Source organism: Athene noctua, chromosome 1 (genome assembly GCF_965140245.1).
Source record: "Athene noctua chromosome 1, bAthNoc1.hap1.1, whole genome shotgun sequence".
Classification (NCBI taxonomy): Eukaryota; Metazoa; Chordata; class Aves; order Strigiformes; family Strigidae; genus Athene; species Athene noctua.
This window is the reverse complement of record NC_134037.1, coordinates 95,355,678-95,374,293: the sequence shown is the minus strand read 5'-3', so window position 1 is coordinate 95,374,293 and position 18,616 is coordinate 95,355,678. Positions and strand designations below refer to the sequence as shown.

General features: G+C 33.9%; 1 protein-coding gene across 1 annotated transcript in view; it reads right to left on the bottom strand.

Moving 5' to 3' along the window:
- Positions 1–18,229, bottom strand: part of DNAH8 (dynein axonemal heavy chain 8) — a 151,391-nt gene extending 133,162 nt beyond the window's left edge. The window contains exons 1-14 of the mRNA XM_074925831.1: positions 17,942–18,229; positions 17,202–17,336; positions 14,174–14,258; positions 13,184–13,332; positions 11,624–11,813; positions 11,031–11,194; positions 9,148–9,324; positions 8,716–8,829; positions 6,191–6,298; positions 4,378–4,479; positions 2,669–2,815; positions 1,515–1,712; positions 895–971; positions 331–430 (exon numbers count right to left, since the gene is read on the bottom strand). Of these exons, the coding sequence (XP_074781932.1) occupies positions 331–430; positions 895–971; positions 1,515–1,712; positions 2,669–2,815; positions 4,378–4,479; positions 6,191–6,298; positions 8,716–8,829; positions 9,148–9,324; positions 11,031–11,194; positions 11,624–11,813; positions 13,184–13,332; positions 14,174–14,258; positions 17,202–17,336; positions 17,942–18,229 (2,034 nt within the window). The remainder of the gene's footprint in view (positions 1–330; positions 431–894; positions 972–1,514; positions 1,713–2,668; positions 2,816–4,377; positions 4,480–6,190; positions 6,299–8,715; positions 8,830–9,147; positions 9,325–11,030; positions 11,195–11,623; positions 11,814–13,183; positions 13,333–14,173; positions 14,259–17,201; positions 17,337–17,941) is intronic.
- Positions 18,230–18,616: the final 387 nt, after the last annotated feature.

The following is an 18,616-nucleotide window of genomic DNA, read 5'->3' as shown; positions in this document are numbered from 1 at the left end:
ACTGTAGAAGCCTCATATAATAAAAAAACCTCAAAAGGTATAAGCAAAGTGATGTACACAGCCAGCAAAGAACATTATTTTCTTTAACTGATGAAGGAATAACAGAAAAAATTTTGGTTTAAAAAGTAAAACTGTGATGACACATTTGTCTGCAAGACCATATGTATCATATTTGCCATATCAGGTCTGTTTTCTGTAACAGGAAAATAGAAGCATGATAAATTGAACATTGACAGTCAGTTAGTGAAATGAGCAGAATAGATAAAAGTTAATCATCTAATATTTGGTCTTATTTTAACATATTGAAAATTTATGGAAAAAATTAAATACCTTTTTAGTAGCTTCAAGTTCTGCTACATAATGTTGAAGAATACAACCAACTATATGTACTGTTTCTTCCTGAAGGCATGGCATTCTCAGATTTTGAAACCTGTATTAAAAATAAGAACACAAAATTACATTTCTAATACACAAATCATTCTTTTTTTAATTTATTTTGGGGTACGTGAACATTATATAAAACGAAAGAAGCACAAATTTATGAAATGCTTCTGGATCTGGCAAAGTTTTTTGCTTTGTACAAATTTCAGCAAGCTGAAGAGTTGTGTCCTGGTGGTTTTTGCTGTTATTTTTGCTATTGTATTTTTTTAAGGTTGTTCTTTTAGTATCCTCTTTTATACACAAAATAAACTGTAATGGAATTAAGAAACAGGAGAATATATTGACTCCTGTAAGAAAGCTAAAATATATCTTTTATGATGATTACACGGTTCAGGACACCAACAATGAAAAATTCTTGATTGGGCCCTATGCTCTAAAATTAGGTGTTATTTAAATGTGCTAATCAGTAATTTGAAGTTGCTTTGAAATATTTTAAAATGTACTTGCCAATACCTTTGAAGTAACTGAAGTGCATGCTGTGAAGACAAAATTCTCCCAAAACAGGTACGCATAAATGTCTGTATCTGTATCTAAAGAATATATAATTTAATATAGTTTGTCTAGTCATATAATATTGTTTTGATGTCTGATAATTTATTAACATAGTAACATTAGAAATTATTACTGCTTAAAGCACAGAATAGCAGCCTTCACCAGTCTATGCTTAATATAATAAACAAATAGCTAGTGTCAGTCAAGTAATCCCTTAAAATGCCATGCGATTTTAGCAAAGAATCAAATAATGTATTGAAAACAGTTGCAGCTTTGTTCCGCCCAAAATCTAACCACATGTCTCCAGGTTAATAAACCACCTCCATGTAGATCATTCTTTCAGGTCTCATAATTTTTGTCATTTTGGCTGCAGTGAGGACTGCAAGGTATATTTTACGGCTTCCTTTGGAAGGAGGAAAAGAATGGAAAAAGCCTCCCTCTAGACAAACACAAACTCTATGCTCTTTGGAAGAAGGACAACGTAGCCTATTCACAGTCCAAAGTCTCACTGACATTCAGGGAGATACTGAGTACCTAGTGATAAGATTCTTCCCCAATATATAGGTAGCAATATTATTTACCTCTAAATCTTCAATATTTGCCATGAAGTTCACAAAATCCACATCAAATTCTGTTTTTTGTGGATCAAGGATGTCATGTTGGGTTTTTTGAATATTTTGGTAGATATTTTTGAATTTTACTGCCATAATATCTATCCCTTCGATGGCAGACTGACTCAGTGCACCAAAAGTCTGTACTACAGTTATCATCTTTGTAATCTGAAATATAAACATTATATTCATGCTCATAAATTATTTGTTACTTCCTCTGCAAACTAAAACCTGAGCAAAATAAAACAATAGCCACTTCTCTAACTACTTCATTCAGAAATGTGTTGCTTCTGAGCTCCTAAGTCAGTTATCTTCAACAGAGCATGGTTAATTCAGTTTTCAGCATCAGTTCTCACTATAACCCAATGCAAAGTAAAATAATTTTTTTTTAATGGTAAAGAGTTTCTTTTTTAGATTCAATAGAGATTCATAATAGATTCAATAGAGATTCAGAATAGATTCAATATGGAAAAAAAGTTTTAAAATAACAAACATACTGATGACACAAAGAGATTTCACAGAATAAAAAACCTAACCATACTGATTAGTATATATATATACTGCATGATAAGGAAAAACATTGAAGACTCACAGAATTCCTACCCTGTGATGACTGCCCTATTATCCTCTTATCCCTTGTCTGACCTTATTCTGCACCAAGGAGCACCTCTTTTCCATGCAAACTCAATAAATGCTAATTTAAAATCCTTTCACTGGGTTAGCAAGCTAAATGTTAAGACCACACCAAGCAGTAGAATCATCTGAATTGTGTTTGACAGTAACAGGAGGTTTTAATGCCTTGGGATACCATTCAAAAAAGCACATGTGTGTTAATTTTCACATAATTTTAAACCTCCTAAAATAATGAACTAAGTCTAGATCAATTAGATCATTTCTCTCTACGCAAACAGAGAAAAATTGACAAATTCAGAAGGACATTGGGAGGTAATTGTCTAAAGTAGTGTGATGACTTTGTGGAAGTGACTAATTTCTTTCAATAATGAGTTACAAATTCCTTCACAGGATGATTAAGAGCATATTTGTTGACAAGTGTCCACTTTGTAAGCTGTTCTTTGAAGAAGGCCTTCTTCTCTGCAGATAATAACAGCACACAGTATACTCACTTTTTCTAATCTCCTACAAAAAGCTTCAGATTTTCCAAAAATGTACATTTCTGATACTTCAAATGTATTCTCTCCTAGAGTTTCCAAAATCTGTTGCTTTGTTTCATGAAAGCATTTCTGATATTCTTTCAATAGAAACATGCAGCCCTAAAAAATGAATAAATACTATATTCATTATGCTATGTTTATGGGTGAGAGACTGGAGAACTCAAACCTACTGTCATTCTAAAGTGGTCAATCATCACTGAATCCAGTTTCAGTCAACAGGCAGTAATGACTTAAGTACAGTGGTTTTCTTTCAGTATGTGTAGCATATGTTTGCAACTGTACAGTACGGTAATGACAACATCGGGAAATGAGTCATCAAAAAATTAACAAGAAAATTATAGCTCTTGTTAAGTAAAGAGCAGTTTAGAGGCCAGCAAAGAGAAGGTGATGACTCCTGCTCTAAAGGAGACAGTTAAATATTAAGAAAAACCATTAGCTTAATTAAGAATGGTCAGACTGTCCTCTAGATAAGGACAGAATTTGGCATAACAGGGTAGTCCATTTGGAACTCCCAGGGCACTTAAAGGAAACTGGTTATACAAATTAATATGTGTTGACAAATCTGAGTTTGTCAGTCTCAAGTGCGATTGCAAAATAATCCATCTTTCTCAGTCGATTATTTACTTAAAATACTAAGACCTTAACAGATGTAAAAGTAATGACTGGTGAACTCTATAATCATTGGAATACAAAATCTTCTGCCAGTTCTTGGAAAAGAGAAAGCAGATTTTATCACAATATACTGGCAGTCACCAGGCTGTCTGAATATAGGTATGTATAACAACTGGCTATGAATTACAGGAAATTAAAAAAGGTCCTCATTGAAAGGAATGTTCAGATCTTCCAGAATATACAGGTACCAGAATTAAGACTGATCACCATGATTAGAAATTAGGCTTGTATTTCTCTCATAGAATAATGAGTGATTATCAGCTATAGAACAGTCACAAGATTATCTCAATTAAATAGATTCATTATTAGAATCATACCATCCTGTCAGGCCAGGAGAGATACATTCAACAGATTTTCTTTTGTACCTATAGACCTAATTTTTACAGGACTATGAAATCCTCTGCCTTTCTGGGTAAGATAGCAAGTCAGTAGCTGAAGTCTGGTAAAGGAAAGGCTGGAAATGAAGTCAGTATTGGCAACACGCAATCCCACAGCTGAATGCATTTTGCCATGGCATATTGCATGTGTTTAATTTGTTCTTGATAAGTCACCATCAGCTGTGGAAGAGGAAGACTCAGCACTGAACTTTCATGGCATGCCAAGGAAATCTGGTATTGGAAGAAGCTACTGTAATAAAGTGGGGAGTTATTCAAATACCAGGTTCCCCATGGTAGAGGAAGCTGTACTGTATCAGATACCCTTGAGAGGGAAGACTGTGGATTATGCAGGATGACAAAATTCCTTGATTGCACATATGATGAAGATATCAATTCCAAGGTCAGTGATGGAGCACTGTGATAAAGATGAGCCTGTTCTAATTCCAACAAATGGCAGTGGGCTAAGAAATGGGAAAAAAATCAAAGCATCATGAAAAAAAACAGTAAAGAGGTGTGAAGTACTTGATACATATTGATAATGGACTTCCTTGTGAATATCAATAGGTAATCAATAGGTTTCATAGGTAAATAATAAAATACCAAAAGACAAACCTGAAATTTTCCAATGACTGTTGATGTCTCCTGCTCCCAGACACTAGACAAGCCACTATCTGTAATATATGCTCTACATGCTGTGACCATTTGATTTGTAACCTAGCACAGACAAATGAAAACAAGTAGGTCTCGAGCTTATAAGAAAATGTGCCTGTTTTGCAAAAGCTAACAAAATTCCCACATGCATATATTAGTACTACCAGAGTCTGGATACATTTCAGCTGTGGAAACAATGGTGGCTAAATAATATATGTAATACACATGACAAACACCCTATAAAAAGTCTTAAAACACTCCCAGAGAAGTATTTGTAAGCACTGTAAGTCCAGTAATACATATGTATAAACACAGAATGTCATCAACCTTAACTCAAGAACAAAGAAGTTATGACAACATAAGAACAGTTAAATATTTGCACTTTGTAGTGTGTGCATCCTTATTTAAAAACTGTCATTAAAGAATTCTCTGTCCTAGTAGTATGTCTTGACCTTGGTCTCCCATCTATGAAAAGGAGAGAATATTCTACTTGTCAACCACAAAAATCCAAAGTTTGTAATGACAGGAGAGAGAGGAGTACAGGACTGAATGCAGATATAAAAAGCATCACAGAGAACAGCTACAGGTAGATAATATTTTTTTATCTATTAAATAATGTGAACAATTCAAAATAGTTCTCCTGAAACGAGTATTGTAAGCATGTCTAACAGAATAAAGATTGAAAGCTGCCACACCAAAGGCAGCCTGACACTGTAATACAATGACTGGTGAAGATAGGACCTCCAGTGTCACTTCTGATGATCTCTAAATGGAAGCAAACAGTAAGGGGGACCTTAAGACACTGAACTAGAGTAAAGCTTTTTCCTTGCTATTTCTTAGTACAGCTTCATGTAACCAGTTTTTTATTAGCTCCTGTAGTGAAATGCTCAATCCCTTAGACCATTAAATAATAGACAATATCAAGTGTCAGTACATAAACATCATATAAAAAAAAACCCCTTACATAACAGGCAACATAACCCTGCTGCATAGTCCATACCTAACATCTGATGTATGGAAAACAGTCCCAGCCATGGAGAAATATAGCCTCAATAAAGCATGTATTTCTTAATACCCTAGTTCAAACTGAGTTGTAACAAAACCTTACACTAAAACCAGAGGTGTTAAAAAAAAAAAAAAAAAGTGGTATAATGAGGGTCTATTATGAATTTCCCCATGTATACGTATTGGATGTGTGTATTTTAGTTATAAAGGATTTCTTTCTTCTAAAACCATTACAAAAAGCGTATTTTCCTGCAGTGAATACCTGGAATCTGCAAAAGACATTAGTATGATTACCTAGATGGTCTTAATTTTCTTTTTAAGGTGGCAAAGTTTATGACCTGAGATTCAATTAACTTTTGAAGTATGATTTCCTTCTGAAAACAGACATTCTTTGTCTTTCACACCTTTTGGAGGAACAGCCTAGTCAGACTGACAGCCATCTGCTTAATTAGGTCTTCAAGGCTGGTAATACAAGATCTTTGTGGATTCAGAGATTTAGGAAACAACTATGCAGATTAATTCAGATCAGGAGATTTTTCAAGAAGAAAAAAAATAATTCTGATGAACCTAGAATAACAACAAAGTTTCTTCCAGAAAACAAGTTTCTAATCCAAGTTCAATACTCTTCTGATTAACAGACTTCCTTTCCTGTGCAGACACCCAATATCACTATTTTTAACAAATGTCCTACTGATTTAAACAAAATGAGGGTTTTTTCCTGAAAAATCACATAACTTTTTATAATTAATATTATATTTAATATATTTACCTTTATAAACAATGATGTCATTCTCTCAGAAGTATTATAATATTTTGAAACACTGTGAATCATTCGTATAGTATTTATCAAGTTTGGTATTCCATGTGTCATTGATACCTTAAAGAAGAGTTTTAAGAAAAATTTACTTTCTGTTCTTAGCAACTATATTGCTATTCTATTCACAACTTTTAAATTACATTTTTCCCTAAGTTACATGAACCAATCTTCAAAATGCTATGGCATTTTACCAAAGGTTTCTTATGAAAAAAAAAGTTAATCACGCTCAATAAATTTTTAAACTTCAACTAATAAAACCAATACAATTCTTAGATGAATTTGTGAGAAATCAGATTAAAGATATTAATATGAATATTTTTAATATGCTACTTTGATAATCAAAATTGAACACTGATTTGGAAAGTACACGTTGCATTTTTTTGGCACCAAAGCAAGTATTCTGGCAGCTGACAGTGGCTGTCTGTGATTAATGATTTTGTTTTCCTTGAAGTACAGCTGTTAAATATACTCTAAGCAATTATATTGAGATTACAATCATTACAAAATGTTTCATTCAGACATTTCCCAAAACTCATAATTGTCACAATATTAATCTCATTAATGAGTACCTAATTCATTCAATAATCGTATGAAACATCTAAATCTTTTAAGTGTTTAATGAAATCAATGTTCAGATCATTAAAATCAAACCGTGGTATTACAAGTGTCCTGCAATTCAATCACTTCCAAAGTATTTTGGAAAAAAAGAAAAAAAAAAAGGTAAAAACGATAATTCATTAACATTATCAATGATTTATCAGAGTTGCAATTCTGAACATCAAGAAAAAATAACTTTGACTGTCAACCCTCAATAGGCAAGCTCCTGAAATTAATCAACTCTGGGCTTCAAACTCAAAGTAAACACACTAATACTGTGGATAGGCATAGCAGGCATCCATATTTGGCAGAACAGTGTGAAAGAAAGGCTATATGATAAAAACATAGTCCTCAGTATCCACATGTTTTCATCACCCTCCCACCCTGCCCAGAATGGAATCAGGAGATTCCGAGCCTACCAGTTTTCTTTTTTAATCCTTGACAAAAAATAAACCCCTGAATACTGGACTGTACAGAGATTTCTCTTATTCAAAGCACCAAGTTAAACACTCGGTCGAAATATTCATATAATAACCCACTTCAGCTACAAATGTGACTATGTGTGATACTGCAGACACTAAATGCCATATTTTAGGCACACATTAAATATATTAAATCTGCATGTACTCCATTCCTAATCCACTAATATTTTTAAAATACTTTTCAATATCAGATATTAAAGTCAACTCAATTCAGACTGTAGTTCTTTTTAAAAACAGGGTATATGTCATTATTTTTAAACTGAATACCACAGAAAATCCTACCTATATTATCTTGACCTCTGGAACACTGTTACAAGAAATGACACAAAAATTCAAGTTTATCCAAATTGTTCCAGATTAAACAAAGAATTATAGTTAACTATCCTGCATTAGGAAAACGATGAACCCTTTAATGGGTTTCCACCCACAAATGTCTATCTGTTTAAGATAAACTTCTCTATGAAGCAGCTCAGCATTATGGCCTGGTACCTGGCACCCTCTAGTGATAATCTGGAGAGCTGAAGACAAACAGCATTTAATAAGTTTATCATACTCCTCTCTTCTACTATTCCATGCAGTATCGGTCATATGCCATGTATAATCACAGAACTTTTGCTTCCCCTCAGTTAAAACGTTGAAGTAGGATCCTAAGCAGCCAGCAGTTAAGAAGAAATGTAACACTTCCTGACAGAGGAGGCAGGTAGGACCAAAACAAGGAGGACTAAAATCCAAAGCAGAACAAGCAATTTTTCCTAGGGTATTTCCTCCTTCCACCCTATTCTGCAATAGCCATTAGAAACATATACCTGCTATAATAGTTAGTAGTTAATATTAAACCTAATAACTGTTACCTTGAACTAGGGCTCACTAGTCTACAAGGACAAGCAATTATTTAAATTCTGACTAGCTTGTACTTCTGCAAGTAGAAGCAGTAATACCATTTTCAGTATCAAAATATTAATTTAGGCATTTAGGGCTTCATTACGTTTCATTATTCTCTATAAAACTGAAATTTTGGTTACAGTCGTTTGCTTATTCATTAACACATATGGAATTTTCAATAAAAGACATATTTTGAGATTCTTGTATGATAAAATATGTACCTGTTTTAGCTCATTTTAAAAATAATAATGGCAGCAGGACTAACTTACTAAGCAATCATAGGTATTTATGTTTATTGATAAAATACATATTTTAGAATGAATTTTATGTAATATAGAATAAAGTAATGCTTTAACATTTAGCTTGACAGGTATTTAGAAAAAAAAAAATCAGAAAATCAGAAAAGTAAATTAGAAAATACGACCTTCAAGAAGATACAGAGAAGATTTCTTTTGCCCTGGACATTCTTTAAACATAGTTTAGGTATTTACATATACTGATGAAAGGCATACTTACAAAATCATAGTTGTAAAGTGGCTGACAAACATTTTCAAGTGTGGATAAGTATTTCACATTATCTTTCGATTCATTTGCTGCATCTGTGATTCTGGCATCTAACTCTTGCCACATCTAGAAGGAAAACAGTTCACTATGCATGAAGTTTTCTACAGTTCTATTTCTTTAACTTGCACTGATTTGCCAGAAGTAAACCTTGGTAAATTATTTTTAAAAGGCATTGTCAAAGCAGGCATTAAAAGATAGTTTAATTTATGATAATTTTTTTCTGTATATCTAAAAACATACTGTTCTTTCTTTTAATATTTTAAGTGCACCAGCACCATATCTAGATTTTTCGCTCTTAATTCTCCTCAGGAAATCTCTCTTAGATGCAATGAAACAAAATAAATACAAAGCTTTGTCTACTACAGTAAAAAAACCAAAAATTACCCTTAGTAGTTTAGAATGTCCAACATTCAGAACATTAATGACAGCTTTGCAGTTTGGTCCTTTGATTTGCTCAATAATAAAATTAAATTTAGCAGACATGCATTTCCAGTGCTCTAGTTCAGTCAGTGGACCTGAATCATCAGCTTCTTTCCTCACCTGCTTACTCTCATTCAGAACCTGCAACCAATTTAAAAAAAAAAAAAAAAAAGTTTACTATCGAGAACAGACAAATCATTATAAAGAAGAATCACTCTGAGGATACTAACTAAAAAGGGAACAAGCCAACAGTTATTGACACATGAAAATGAAGGCAACTAATACATGCCTTCAACTGCTGTCAGAAACTGGGTGAATCTTTGCATATACCCATAATTTCTTAATTTAAATCTATGGATTGAAATGCAGTAAATGTAACTTCATTTGTAAAAAACTTGAAGAACTATTTTAATAAAAACATTAAATATCAGATGTAAAGTCGTAAATGTACTCATTTGTATGTTGATAAACATGCAGTCAGCTATTTTACACATCTTTTGAATTTTATTCCTGTTAAACACAGTAAAGATAGTATGCCCTTATAGTAGCGTATGTCTCAGTCTACACAGATTCTGTATTTTCACAAAGGATTCTGTACTTTATTGTCTAACACACTAATTTCTTTGATAAATGAGACCTTATCGTGTAAGATTTACACAGGATAAAAAAAACCCTACTGGGCCTGGTCAAAGATCTTTCCAAGAGTAGTAACTCATACCATGACTGCCAGAAGAAACTTAACAGGTAACGTATAGCGTATACCTAACTGTATATATATGTGGTCCTCACCACTGTTATTACAGAATCACAGAATTATCTAGGTTGGAAAGGACCTTGAAGATCATCTAGTCCAACCATTAACCAAGCACTGACAGTTCCTAACTACAGCATATCCTTAAGCTGTAAATCGACCCTACTCTTAAACACCTCCAGGGATGGGGACTCCACCACCTCCCTGGGCAGCCCATTCCAACGCCCAACAACCCGTTCTGTAAAGAAATGCTTCCTAATATCCAGTCTAAACCTTCCCTGGCACAACTTGAGGCCATTCCCTCTTGTCCTGTCACTTACTATTTGGTTAAGGAGGCTCATCCCCAGCTCTCTGCAACCTCCTTTCAGGTAGCTGTAGAGGGTGATGAGGTCTCCCCTCAGCCTCCTCTTCTCCAGACTAAACACCCCCAGTTCCCTCAGCCGCTCCCCGTACGACCTGTGCTCCAGACCCTGCACCAGCTTCGTTGCCCTTCTCTGGACACACTCGAGTCATTCAATGTCCTTTTTGTAGTGAGGGGCCCAAAACGGAACACAGGAATCGAGGTGCGGCCTCACCAGTGCCGAGTACAGGGGTCAGATCCCTTCCCTGTCCCTGCTGGCCACGCTATTGCTGACACAAGCCAGGATGCCATTGGCCTTCTTGGCCACCTGGGCACACTGCTGGCTCCTGTTCAGCCGGCTGTCAATCAACACCCCCAGGTTGCTCTCTGACTGGCAGCTCTCCAGCCACTCCTGCCCAAGCCTGTAGCGCTGCTGGGGGTTGTTGTGGCCCAAGGGCAGCCCCCAGCATTTGGCCTTACTGAAACTCCTACAGTTGGCAAACCCTTCCACGCTTCTGTCCTCTTCTTACTATTTGTGTATTAACAGTTCAAAAACTCTTATTCTTGCCAGACTGTAAATTCCTAAGAGATAAGCACTACCCATTTAACTTCAGTTGTGCATAGAAGTGAAGCACTTCTCTTACTCAGGTGGAGATGCAGCTGAAGCCTTCAGATAACTTCAGGGAAGTCTCATATATCATTTATAAATATCTATCCATATAACTGCTGGATTGATATGTTTAAAAAACAATTTACCTGTTCAATTTGTCTATACCATATCATAAGTACTTCTTCTAGCTGGTGAACCATGTCAGGATTATCAGCTGCTGCAGTTATTTTCTCAAAGGACTGCAGTTTAGAAAAATTAATGTAATCTATTTTTTTCAACTCAACAGTTCCTTCAATGCTTATTATAGCCCCTAAATAAAAACAAACAAACAAACAAACAAACCAACAAAACCAAAATCCAAACAAACCCACAATTACAATAAAGAACCAGTTAAGACTCTAAAAATAATTTCTACCAGTGTAAACAATTTATTGGGGATTTAATTTAATACAGTTTAAATTTGGGAATATATATCTGTAATCAGTGTTGTTTCAATATAATAGCCACTTTACTGCACTCACATAAAGCAGAAAATTCTTTTTTTAAATCCAGTATTCCTCAAAAGTAACATCTCCAGTATTTTCTTAATTTCTACCCATGTATTTATTATGCAAGTACTTGATCATTTTATTTTTCCTTGCAGAATGTGAAAAGTTCCTTACCTATGTGCTACTGCCTTTAAATGTAAATTTTTAAGTAGAATTCCTGTAGTATGATGCTTCCTCAGTGCAATGCTTACCTTCTAAAAATGAAAGGTATCTGTTAATTGTTTCCACAAAATTCTGTTTTTCTTTTGTATTCTGTTTGGTCTGACTTAAAGCACCCCAGTTATTTGTTGCAAGGATAGCAGGTAGAAAAATCTTTTCTATTATATTCCTAACACCCTGTAGCAGTCCTTCAGTGGCATCCAAAACACCAAAGAATATATCCTGCATTGTAACAGAATGGTTGTTAGTAATGCAGCAACTTAGACTGGAAACAGGATAATAAAACCAGTGTATTTTTTTTTTTATAAAGGCACTCTAATTTGCCAATGAGAACTTTAATTTAAGGAGACAAAATCTTTGCAAAATACTGATACATACAATGCGACCGTAAGATACTGTTTTCAATAAAAAAGGAAAGTCAGTAATGTTTTAATACAGTTTTAAAAGGCTACCAGGTTATATTTCTTCCCTATCATACAGGAAGTCTGGAGATTTTTAAACAGTACAGAGTAATTAAAAATATTCTAAATGTCCCCATCCACAATTAGGTACTAAATAATGAAATGCAAGTAGCAAAAATGCTCTGAATGTCCATATCTGAAATTATATTAGAAGCTATTATCTGGCTGAATGTGTATTACTTTGGATCAGATGAATTTGTTATCTACTCTCCAAAAATAAATTTTACAAGTTCTGACTATTTTTAATATTCCAATAAATGTCCTCCAAATCAGCAAATATTAACATACTTCATGTAACAAACTTCCTAGAACATAAATTTCCTTTTCTCACCACTTCAGCAAGGAATTTAATGCAAAAGTAATATTTATGACCAATATTGAGACCCTTGATAAAGACAGCTCTTGTATCTTCTAATAGTGCTTTTCCCCCTTCACCTTCTCAGATCTCAAAAGGAATAAAAAACTTTATATATACAATATAAATTAATATATAAATTAATAATGGGTTTTCTGTCTGAAGAATTTGAAATAATATTTATTAGAAGATAGACATATAGGACTGATTCTTATCAATTTAAAGTCCTATGAGTACTGCCAAACTATTAAGATGTGCGGGTATAGACGAGAAAGAAGTCCGCACTTATCTAAGAATTTGTCTTGTAAAGCAGAAAAACTCATGCTACATAATTTACATGGGTTAAATGTGTATTTCACACATTCAGAAACACAGAAAAGAAAAAGGAAAGGTATAAATAAACTTTTCCTCTCCTGGTATCTGCAATAAAGCTTTCTCAGTGAGTCCTAATTTAGAGATTTTGATCAAATCTATAAATGTACTTAGTGGCTTTAACCTCTTCAAAAACAGTGAGGAGAATGAGGAATTAATGTAAATGCTGACTTCTTTAAGAAGACTTGTGTAAGACACTGAATTCACAAGATCCCTTGAGTATTTGCTGAAGTAATACGGCTATTCATTATCTATCAAAAAAGGAGAGCAAAGGGCATGATATAGCTTAACATTCAAAAATACAGTTACCATTAACTTTAGTTATGTGACAATAGTGAAAGAACTAGTGAAACAAAAATAGCTACTTTTCAATTTTTTAGGTTTTTAAACATATGACAGGATACCTCATGTATAGTCCTTGCATTTATAGGGCTGTCATTCTTACAACGAACAAAAAATAAGCATAGTCCTACGAATTTGTCTGGTGTATTGTCCACATACAATTGCATGATTTTACTTCCTTTTACAACTCCTGGAATCGTCCGACCACATTCTGAAATGAATTTCATAGGTGTCACTATTTTTAAGAGTATTATAAAATGCTTAAAACTGATATAGTGAAATAAAATTCAACATAGAAATAATTTATTTTCACCTTTTGTGTGTAAGAGAATCAAACCCAGCAGAATTCATGGCTGTAATTAACTACACAATTAAAAGTCTACACTAAATATATAACATATGTCTTATAAAGCAGTTTTGGTGCTTCGTACTGCACTGAAAAGGGAATTTTGTTCAGGTCATTCATTTTGGGTTAATTTGTTGGTGACTAAGGTACTTTATTTGCATACACCCTATCAAACAAGATGTCATGCCTAAGTGAGAAAACAAAGAATGTGAGATACCCTCAGGTCCTCTGTCGATATAATCCTATGGAATTTGATCATTTCACATAAATAGTAAGGGAACAACATCTTCAGTGCTTAGAGAATTATTAGGGATTTTAAATGTTAAATTCTAATTATCTACTACGCATGTGAAAACTAAAAAATTTCAAATATTAGTAATAAATGCAAATTCAGACAGGTTCTATGAAAGTACTTTATAATAAACTGGGGTGTAACTCCTGTAAGAAAAAGTTGCAACCAATTTAAGATTTCAGAATAACTTATCTTTTTTATAGCTTTCCTTCCAAGAATGACTAAAATTGACTGAAATTTTTCTAAACAATTTGATTGAAGCAAGCATTTCAAATATGAATTTTCAGTCCTTATAGCAAAAGACTGCAAAATTATGACCAAGCAAAACCAGATTTTATTCTGGGAACCTTTAAATAAAATTAGCAATAGAAGGCACTATTACATCTGCCTGTATTAATATTGCTAAAAATGTACCTATTCCTGGTGCTTCTCCCTCTTGATAGAAAAGTTTCAATGTTTTACTTCCTCCCTTGGCAAAAAAAGAATCAAAGGCTTCCAACTGTTAAATCAAAAGGTGAATACTTGTTACTCAAAATATTTTCAGGTGCCTTTAAGACAAGCAAAAATATTCTGCTCATGCCACTGTTTAAAGTTTTGGTGGCATGTAATGTTTATCCTCAGATATTGTGAGGAGTTACAAAACAACATAATAGATATTTCAAATATTGCCTTCAAGTACTGAACCTGCAAACAGAGGTGTCCTAGCTCCTGGTAACTGTATATCAAATGTTTATGGTTTTGTCCAGTAATGCACAGACACTGGAGAATATTCTGTCACTCACAGAGATCTGTAAGTCTAAAGCATCAGCTGGAAGTAACTGGTCATAAAAGACTTCGAAACATACACAGCAGATTTTTTTGTAAAGTTTAATTTGTAAAAAAGGAGTAACATGATACATGAGGATTTTATTCTGGAGATATCAATTGGCCATATTGGCTCCAAAACCTTAGCATGAATACAAAGATTTTGCTGACCTCTGGAAGGACAGTGAGATCTGAGGAAGACCATGCTGCCTCATAATTAGATACCTGTCCATAAACTGGCCACCCTAAAACACAACAGGTCTCTAGAGGGCCATTTTGATTTTGTCATGTTATACAAGGTGCTTTGGATAGTAAGGATGTAAAGCTTCGAAACACACACTGTATGTGTATAGATCATCATTCTGAAAAACTTGCCTGAAATTACAGCTAGGGTTTCCAAAATCCAAATTTTCAAGCTGCCTTAGGCAATGTGTTCATGGTAAAACCAGAATATGTGATTTAGCAGGAAGTGAACAAAGCTCTGAAAAGCACTGAAAGAAGGTTTAGAGGAGATCAGAAAGTACTGATCTAGTCAAAGTCCACCTTCTTTCACAGTCTCTGTAGTTACCTGCAAGGACAACTAACTGAACAAGGTGTGTCTGGGTATCCAAACTGTCCAACTGAAGGACTCAACCTTGGTATTGAAATCTCCCATTTCCTCCCCATCAAAAAAGTCAGAAATTTAGCTATTAAGTATGTCTGGAGATGTATCACCTGTTCAAGCACAAAGCATACACCTCTATATGTGGTATATTTCTTCTGAGCATGATTTTTTCCCCAAGATAAACAAATTTAAAATCTGAATCAGAACAGTGATAGGAAATTGAGTAACACCCAGGCGGACAGAATTTAAAAACATTCTTTTGAGAAGACAACATGTCTGAAAATAAAAGAAGTAAAAGCAAGACAGCTCTAGGAATGCATGCTGCGCTTTCACTTTGGATATTAGGCACTAGTGAGTAACAGGGTTAAAACTGAGAAAAACAGAAAAAATCCTCTCCAAAATAGTGACAGAAAAATTGGTAAAGTACTGAAAGGGCAATGACAAAAAATCAGAAAAAGCTTCACTACTACAAAAAGTGTAGTGACTCCAACCTAAGAGGAAGAGAAGGGCAAACAGTAACTTTTGGGCTTGTAGGATTTTACACAGGAGGTAAAACATGAACTATCACTGTGCCTACTGCTTCCACAAAGTCAAGTCCATGTGCTACACTCCCTGCGTGAATACACACAGGCTAATCCTTTAAAGGGTAAAACTCATCTTACAGAGGTCAAAGACATGATATGTATATAGGAGTTTACTAACTGACAATTTCTTAAAGGACAACGTCGACACAGCACCAGCAGCCTAAACAGTTTATGAATAAACTAAACTGGAAACTGGAAAATTTCCAACCTTCCAACCATAAAAAGTTTTCAGATAAACCTGGTGACAGCAAAAAAAAGAAAAAAAAAAAAACAACAAACAAACCAAAACCCAAACCAAACCTAAAAAAAAAGTTTCAAGAACCCAAAGGTTCTCAATTGTATTAATCAAATTCCGTGTAGAACAGCAGTTTTACACGAAGTTGGCATGACCTAAAACTATATACCATACCATACCATTTAGAAACTTTAGAAACTATAAAAAAAGGATTGACAACACTTAAAACACCTATATGTTGTGTAAGCATAAGAAAAAACAGGACTGTTTAATTACATTTTATGATATATAAATATCAGTAAACAAACAACAAAACACATTTGGACTGGGACTAAGTTTGGCTTGTAAGTGAACAGCTCAAGTTCTAGCAATTTGTTTGACCAGATGAGCCAATATCTGGCTGAATTTTGAATGCTAAGTGAAATCTAACAGATAAAAATAACTCCATGCAATCAGAGAAGACAAGGGCCATATCTTTTCACACACAGCCATACTGAGTTTTGATTACTAAAAGAACAGTTCAGCTGGTTGCCCCTGTTTGTTCAAGCACTTCAAAACACTGTGAAAGACACAACACTATAGACACAGAAAGAATGACTGAGCTTTCAGAAGTTCCACAGGTTTGGGATCTACTCACTCTACAAACTGACTATCCCATCTTTTAAGCCTTCAAAAATAAATAAAGCACTCAAATCTGAAAATTATGTAATGTGTCTTTCCACATGTAATTACATTAATTTAACGGTGCAGGAGTAATCTTCCTTCTTATTACTAAATAACACTTAATTTTCAAACTGTTCCCATGAAGTTGCACGTATTTTGCAGAATGTTTAGCATTTCAGTAAGGACTTGCTTAACAAATAAAAACAAATAAATCTGTAGAATATAATAGTGTCAGGCTGTAATGGATGAAACTTAGTCCTGGTGGATGTGACAAGAATTCCTTGGGTCAAAATAACAGCAGTAATTATATTTTCTTTGAGGTAAGAAAGATGAAAAAGCCACAGCCAAAAACCCTGAGAATAGTTTCCTGGCAGATTTGCAAATAAGATGAATGATTTAGTCAAGTATCATTTCAGATAAGTGGTGTGCCTTATTAATCACATTTTCTGGCAGAAACAATCTAAATGATGGGTAAAACTTCATATCAAAGGGGCAGTCTGCTACATATTTTGACTAAAAATTGAAAACAATGAACATACACAACAGACTCACCGATGGAGCATCCAAAATCATTTCTTCCACAGTTGTTAAATCTAAACCTAGCCTGACACTGAGAACTTCAAATATGTAGTTATATGAAGCATCAACTTTTGTTCTTCGATATTCTCTTGCTTCTTTGTATCGAGCCTAAAACATTAAACATGTCTTTCAAACTAAAAATATACAAAGCGATTGCAAAAAAGACCTGCTACTTAATTGGCAACTAATGTTGAAATCTACTGTGTTGTATAAAACTACATAACTGCCTTACTCTTTCAAAATATCTAAATTTTCAGAGACTAAGAGAAGAACAAATTGTTAAGAATTATTATAAAATATAAGGTCAACTCTGAGATGTCAAGGAAAAGCAAACATTAAATATACTACAGCTAGATTGTCATATGTGGCCATATGAACCAGGTTTTTTTCACAATCAATATTTCAATTATTGTATTAATACAGAAAGGTCACAACATCAATTTAAAACTGAAGTATCTAGATTGGGAAAGGTTTGCAGGAACCAAGGCGGGTACAGCTTTGCTTCAGTGTAAATTATTCAGTTAGTATTTCCTGCTTCCTTCCTCCATTACTTTAAAAAAAATCTTAAAATACTGCAATCATGAGTCACTTCCTGCCAGGAATAATTTAATAAAAGAACGGAGTATAAACAAAGAGGAAAGAAAAAAAAAAAAGAAAAAAAAAAAGGAAAAGAACCAGAAATCTATTTCAAGACCTGAAGTTGAATACTAAACCTGTTTTTCTTTCCAAACTTCTTGGAAGGACAGAACTCCACTAGTGCTCCGGCAAAACCTAGACAACCTTTGGCTTGAAAGAGAAAAAGAATCTTGGGAAGAAGAAAAGCTTGCTATTTGTAGGTTATGGCGAATAGATCTGGCTACAGCATCTTCTGGTGTAACAAGAGCAGGCACAGAACTCTCTGTAGCAAGATTACGCCCAGCGCTATTTGTGAATGCAAGACTGGGCCCAGTATCTTCTCCAGTGTTTAAACTTTCTTTATTAATCTTTTGTACCCTCTCCATTCTGACATCTGAAATTTCTAGGAAAAAAAAAAAAAAAAGCATTTATAATAATTCAAATTTTTCAAGTCTTCCTTTTCAAGAAGATAGGAAGCAAGAGCAAGGTAGGGAATAAAAAAAAAAGTGAGAGCAACCCAAATCTGACTTCCCAGGTATACAAATTTAATAGTCTCATCAAGTTCTCTTCAAGTTCTTAAGATAACAGACATTTATACACATTTTAAAAAAGGTTACAAGTGTTAAGATAAAGATGATTACAGGAAGATTTTTTTTTTAATTTACCATACACTTACATGTTGTGAAAATCTTTCTATAACAAATAAAATTTTAAAATATTAATACTTCCACTAAATATCTGATTACTTAGAAATAGTTTAGAATATAAATGAT